General features: G+C 37.0%; 1 protein-coding gene across 4 annotated transcripts in view; it reads left to right on the top strand.

Moving 5' to 3' along the window:
* The first annotated feature begins 1,186 nt into the window (after positions 1–1,186).
* Positions 1,187–6,844, top strand: part of TDRD12 (tudor domain containing 12) — a 35,006-nt gene continuing 29,348 nt past the window's right edge. For 2 of the 4 annotated variants that reach the window (XM_042437465.1, XM_042437463.1), the window contains exons 1-8: positions 1,187–1,278; positions 1,577–1,697; positions 1,978–2,025; positions 2,143–2,304; positions 4,207–4,343; positions 5,112–5,231; positions 5,538–5,593; positions 6,382–6,467. In XM_042437465.1, the coding sequence (XP_042293399.1) occupies positions 2,002–2,025; positions 2,143–2,304; positions 4,207–4,343; positions 5,112–5,231; positions 5,538–5,593; positions 6,382–6,467 (585 nt within the window). In that variant the 5' untranslated portion in view covers positions 1,187–1,278; positions 1,577–1,697; positions 1,978–2,001. Of the gene's footprint in view, positions 1,350–1,576; positions 1,698–1,977; positions 2,026–2,142; positions 2,305–4,206; positions 4,344–5,111; positions 5,232–5,537; positions 5,594–6,381; positions 6,468–6,844 lie in introns of those variants that run through there. The other 2 variants (XM_042437464.1, XM_042437466.1) reach the window with 2 other exon arrangements.

Raw genomic sequence — 6,844 nt, 5'->3', positions numbered from 1 at the left:
AAAGTGGGATCAAACCGGGTTATTTCTCCAGTGTGGACGTAGCCTATATAACTTCTTATTCTTCTTACTATTATTATTAAGTGATTTTTAAAACACCTCATACTCTTTGGAAACCGCCTTGGGCCTTAGTAAGGCCAAGTAGAACTAGTGAAAAAAAGATATTATTACTATTATTATTATTATATTTATTTGTATCCCCCTCTTTTCCCCAGAACTGCATTAAAACAAACAAAAACAGTACAATTGAAAAAGCAGAAAGAAAAAAGAACATTAAAAAGGGAATTAAATTATTAGAGTATTAAAACAGATAGCTCTTAAGAGAATAAAACACATTAATATAAATAAACTCTTGATTTTGGCTAAGCAGAGACCAATCTTTACCCCGAAGGAGGTGGAAGTTAAGGTGATTTATCTGTTGCTTATATATATATATAATTTTGTAGACTTGAGCATACTTTCTCAGATGCATTTGGAGCTTGTTGTCAGCCATATATCTATATATGTATGTAATGATGCAGTATGTATACATATATATCATATATATATATATATATTATAGATAAAACATATATATTATATATGATGTGTATAATATATATATATATATATATATATATATATATATAATCTCTCTCTCTCTCTCTCTCTCTCTCTATATATATATATATATATATGGCCTGACAACAAGCCTCAAATGCATCTGAGAAAGTATGCTCAAGTCTTCAAAAGCTTGCACTGCCAACTTCTCTCTTTCAGTTCTTCTCAAAAGTGCTGTGAGATCCCTTTGCATTTTGATTTTTCAGAGCAACACAACTACTGTATCCCTTTTGAAGACCAGGCTCTGCTTCTCATGCAAAGACTGCATACTAGACTTCCTCTCTGCTAAACCATGGCTTAGTACTGCATCTGAACTTAGCCTTTGTAGGTTGCGTATGCAGTGATGGATTTCCTATTTCAATTCAGACAACTTTGTTTATAAACAACAAGAAGATTTTAAAAAACTTTATGGCATAGATTTTAAAGCTGTAGTATTGCTTACTTAGAAGTGACTTCTGAGCTTCGAAGTCATTCTTTTAGAATTCAAGTCTTCTTTGAGGAAATTGCTCAGACATTGTGTAAGTGGTAGCTACTCCATGCCTGACCTTCCCACATTTTGCCCCTAATGTTTTTACTGTTCCCCTCAAACAGAGTGGAGTCCCCTCTTCTCACCTGCTGCATTCACATCCAAAGGAATATTACCTGATTCTGTGCTCAGTTTAAGAAGCAGTTTTCCTCAAGGTGGGCTTGACCATTCTTGCACCTCCAACAGAGCAAGTTTTCAGTACAATCCTATTCCTGTTTGCTCAGAAGTGAGTTCAATTCTGTTTAGTAGGGCTCACTACCTTTGTGCTAGGAGGGCACTTTTACTTTTAAAGGTAAAGTTTTCTCCTTTGACATGATTGTCAAGTTGTGTCTGGCTGTAGTCATCTCCATTATTAAGCCGAAGGGCCAGCGGTGTCAAAGACTGCATGGAACCCTGTTATCTTCCCACCAATGTGGTACCTATTTATCTACTTGCGCTTTTACATGCTTTCAGACTGCTAGGTTGGCAGAAGCTGGGACTAGTGACAGGAGTCACTCTGCCACACAGCACTTGGTTGCCTACCTGCCGACGTTGTGATCTTCAGAGTCAACCTCTCAGTCGCTAAGCCACCATTGTGAGTCTTTATTCTAGTTAGTCTATTTGTGCTTCCAATTTAACACACAAAAATGTGCCTTTTTGAGTACATCATTTATTCTGACTTGGAGGAGTCATGATGCCTTCAACAGATTTAGGGTTTATGACTGATGAGCAGAAGGCTTTTACTGAAGTAATTCTTTTATACCCTTACCAAATTACATTCAAACCCTTTATATTTTATGAAGTGCAATTTTTTAAAAGAAGTTAGTTCATTTTGTGGAAGCAGTTTACTAATGTGTTGCTTTTTGCATTTTCAGATTTGTATGTAAAGCTTGAAGAAGATGATTGAAGTCTTCATAATGAAGGTACTGTGATGTTTTGAAGGTTATATCCACCTATAGGACACAGTTTGAGTATATATGATGACTGTTAAATGCCCAAGTGTGTTTCAATGTTTCAATTATGGCTTGCTTATTGACCAGATTGAAAATCCAGGCTGCTTTTGGGTCGGCATAAAAGGAGGTGGAAATTTTGTAGAGAACGAAATGGAATATAAAAAGCTTCAGTCTTACATGAATCAATTCTATAACAAATATTATAGATGCATGGATGAAATCAAACCATCGGTATTGGAAGAGGGGCAGGTAATTTTTGGCATTTAATGTATTTTTTGTGGATATGAATCTTAGGACAGGGGAATGGAGATTAATGTTGCAACATTAGTATTTTGCTCTTCATTTAAATGCAATTGCATCTCTTAGGTTTGAATGGGAAATATGGAAATAGAAGGTCGTTTGAGGTCAATACAGTACTTGCAATTGGGTTTCAATGCTTATAGAAGTATTTGTGTGAATATGATACCATATTTCTGCTTTTTTTTTTTTTTGTCTTCCCACACAAGCAATAACCATTGAAAAACAATGGTACTGTTACTCACATTGGTAAGATGCAAGACAACATTATAAAGGAAGCCACATACCAATGTGATGTGCTTATTTAAACTCCACATAGAATTTACAGGCCTGTGTCAGTGAAAACCTCTGAAATAAACTTTTTTATGCCCTCTTTCCTCTTTGTCCACTGTCTAGCTAGAAAATATTGTAGCAACACCAGCATTAGGCAGGTGGTGAAGGAAAGCTGAAGGAACGCAGACTTTTAGAGGCTAAACACACAGCTATAAGGCCCGTGTTGTTCTGTGTGGACATTTCAGGCCAGTAGCCCCAGGCCAGGATCACCCAGTCCAGATGCCAGCCTGATGGTTCCAGAATGATCCCAGCCCAAAAGGCACTTAATGTGGACTAAAAAGACTGGCTTTTAATAGATTAATTTCCTAGAAACTCTGCTGCAACAGCCAGCAGACTGCACATCCCTTTGTACTCCTTACCTGCTGTTGTGTCCACTCTGAAAGCCTCAGTTGCAGCCCCTGATGTTGGAAGGGAGCGCCTGGCCACATGGATTAATAGCAAGTCACCACGTTTCCACCCTTATGGGCTGCTCCAAAAGACTTCAGAGTGGACATGGTGGTGGCAGGTAAGAGGTGTGCTGTGGCACCAGCTCCACAGTACGATAGTGTGTGCGCATTTGAATGCCTGTACATTATCACTTTTGCCCAGAGACAGAACTGGATCAGAACTGCTGGCAGGATACCATGGGGTTGGCCTGTGGCATCCTGCTAATTCGTACCTGGAGTCAGTAGCAGCAACCTCTCTGCAGTAAACAGTGCATTAAAGGCTTGAGCTGGGAAAGAGCAGGATTCTATTGTAGCGGATCCTTCTGTAGTGATGTGTGCCTGTCTACAGCAGGTGAGGTAAACAGTAGTAGTTTCCAGAATCCTTTAGTGATTATGTGTGAAAAACAATAAAAAAACCAAGCAAAACATAAGTCTGCTTCACTTGTTGTCACACAACTTGTTAAAGAAATATAGATGTATAACTTTGGTTACCAGAATTGAAATTAGAAAAATGGATGGGGGGGGGAATCATTCCTGTGAGTATTTTGGAAGAAGCTTTCCAATGGTCACTAGATTTTAAATGTTTTTGTTATGCATGGTTTACCTGACCTGGTGCATATTATTAGTCTCCACAAGTGCATATTGTGGCCAGTTTTAAATGTGCCAATTTTAAATGTTGAAGTAGTAGCAGTAGTAGTAGTAGTTCTGTGCCTTCAAGTCATTTGTAAGTTATGATAACCCTAAGGCAAACTTATGTGGGGTTTTCTTGGCAAGATTTGTTCAGACCTTTGCCTTTGGAGCTAAGAGAGTGTGACTTGCCTAAAGTCATCTAGTGAGTTTCCTTGACTGACTGGAGATTCAAAACCTGGACTGCTGAGTCCTAGCCCAATGCTCAAACCACTACACCACACTGGCTTTTTTGTTAGTGCATATTGTCAGTTCTGAAAGATGCTGAACTGCTCTTCTTTTGGGAGGGTATAAGACCCTAACCCTATTTTTTCCATATTAATCCTGTCCAAGAACACACTGATTGTCTTAACTGAGCTATACCTATATATAAAATTTTAAATGTACACATCATGTGTTTCTTTTTCAGGTTTGTGCTGTTTATTATCAGGAGCAGAAATCCTGGTGCAGAGCTATTGTTAAATCGATAATTTCATGTACAGATTATTACCTTGCAGAATGTTTCCTTGTGGATTATGCCAAAAGCATTCCTGTGAAAAAAGAAAAGTATGTGATGGTACTAAGTAAAATCAGAGAGCAAACATTGTGTATACTGTGACTATAGAAATCTGAACAATATTTTAAGTAAAATTACCTCAGTGTCTTACTGCATGGGTTTAAATGTCTCTACAGTAATGCACAGTGCATGAGAAATAAACTTGATGAACTGGAACTCTTAATGCAGCATAATAGATATGATGCTGTAGGTATGACTGAGAGTGTGATGAGTCTTATAACTGGAATGTAGTAATTGGGGGGGTATAACCTGTGTTAGAGAAATGGACCTAGCAAGGAAAGAGGAGGAGGAGTTTTATATATTTGAATGCTGCCTCGGAGTGTAGTGGACTGAGTCTCCTCCTTTGGAGGATTTTAAACAGGCTGGATGGCCATACTTTGATTGATGTTCCTTCTTGGCAGAAGGTTGGCCTGAATGGCTCTTGTGGTCTCTTCCAACTCTATGATTCTATGTGTCATTGAGCCAGTATCATCCCGCTATATACTAATGTATATACTATTGGAAACTACTACATCAAAATATAAACTTTTACTAAGGACTTGTTGGATAATCTTAAAGAAGTTTCTGATTTAGTCCATGTTACCATTTCAGTCGTGGGAATAATATTGTCCTTCATGAAATGGTTGTTAAGGACAAAACGAATAGAATTATGTCATATTTATATTTATTTATATTCTGCCTGGAAATTTTATATGTTGTACTTGTGCAAATGGTTTGAGTGAAGTGTATTAACTCTGTTCCACGATCTTTGTTTTCAGGATTTGTGTTGCCTTAGAATCGTTTATGAAATTGCCCTACAGAGCAAAAAAGTTTAGATTATACTGTACAAAACCAGTAACATTGTGTTTCAACTATTACAATGACAATGCAGAGACAGTGTAAGTATGGTTTATGAGAAATTATTGTATTCTGCAGCGTTATGGCTTCTGTAGGATAATTTACAAACAGTATTTTTGAGTGATACTTACTACAAGAAGAATCTTCTCCACATACCTCTTTCCATTCTGTTGAATTATCTCATTGTATAGCTGCCAAAACACCATGCTATTTTTATATGTAGATTTTTTTTCTTTCCAGTTTTTAAATCTGTAAAATGTACTAAAGTAAAAAATGTTTAATAAATACAGACAACATTTTTCTGTTGTAATAATATTGTAGTAAAATAAACATGTGCTTTTTTATAGCCCTGCTGCCAAATGGGATATCGCTGCTATCCAGTATTTTCAAAACCTCTTCAACGGTAATAAGATACACAGAAAAGCATATTATATCATCTGAGACATATGGTTAAAGCATTAAGCAATAGGTATAAAATAATTCATGTAGCAGTTTAGGTTAGCAGATTTATATGACACCTAAAGTAAAGAATATTGGTGAACCCAGTGTTCAGAATTTAGTATTCCATATTTGTTGACAGGTTGTAGTTAGAACTAGAGTGGATTCTGTCTCTTGGTACTATCATTGGCTAATATGGGGTGGGGCAATTTACAGGACCTCCAATCTGCAAGTGACTAGCTCACCAATATATTGGGCCCAGTGTACTTCTAATCAGCTTAATTTGAAGCTAACATACTTATTTACAATTTTGCTTAAGGCAATTAAATAGTCTTGTGCTATCAACTTTCCTGTTTGATTCCTTGAATATAATGTAGGAATTCAGTCATTTCAATATCCTTACTGGGAGTAGTCTGTGTTGGTACACTCCTTTTTCTGACAGGTGAAGATCTTTTTATCTAAGCAAGCCCTTGTCAGTTACTGCTAAACAAGATGTTTTTATGGGGGGATTGTCTGTGTATTTCCCCCCCCCCCAATCATTTTTTTTTATTTAGTTGAACTGAATTGAATTTTAGCTGTGCTTCTTTGTAAATCATTTTGTGAACTACCTTTGGTTCCAATATTGGGAGAAGGGTAGAAATAAATTCAATAAATAGTTAATGTTTATTAACTATTTATTAGAAAAAACAACAACAACATTTGGAGAAACAGCAGAAATAGATTATTAATTCTTATTGCTTCTATCATTTATAGAAACTACCCAAGTGGAGGCCAAGTTATGTTCTGTTGAAGATGACACTTTTGATGTCTATCTTTATGTCACAGTAAATGGTGAAAAGGTAAACCAGGTGGCATAAATCTGTTTTCATAGAATATTTAAAACTTGAGTATACAATTTGTCCAGTGAACCAATGCGATGTAACAGTTTGAGTATTGAACTAGGACCCTGGGAACCAAGGTTCAGGTCCTCACTTTGCCATGAAACACATTGAGTGACTTTGGGCAAGTCACATTCAGCCTCAGAAGAAGGCAGTGGCAAAACCCTTCTGAACAAATCTTGGCATGAAAACACATGATGGGTTTGCCCTAGGATATAAGTCAGAAATGACTTGAGGACACACTACAACAATACAATTGGCAGCATCTGGCCCTCTCTATGGAATATTACTCTGCCTCCACAGTAATCTTTCCTGTACTTGGAGCTTACTTGGAGTGG

Source organism: Sceloporus undulatus, chromosome 8 (genome assembly GCF_019175285.1).
Source record: "Sceloporus undulatus isolate JIND9_A2432 ecotype Alabama chromosome 8, SceUnd_v1.1, whole genome shotgun sequence".
Lineage (NCBI taxonomy): Eukaryota > Metazoa > Chordata > Lepidosauria > Squamata > Phrynosomatidae > Sceloporus > Sceloporus undulatus.
This window is presented reverse-complemented; position numbering and strand designations above follow the sequence as displayed.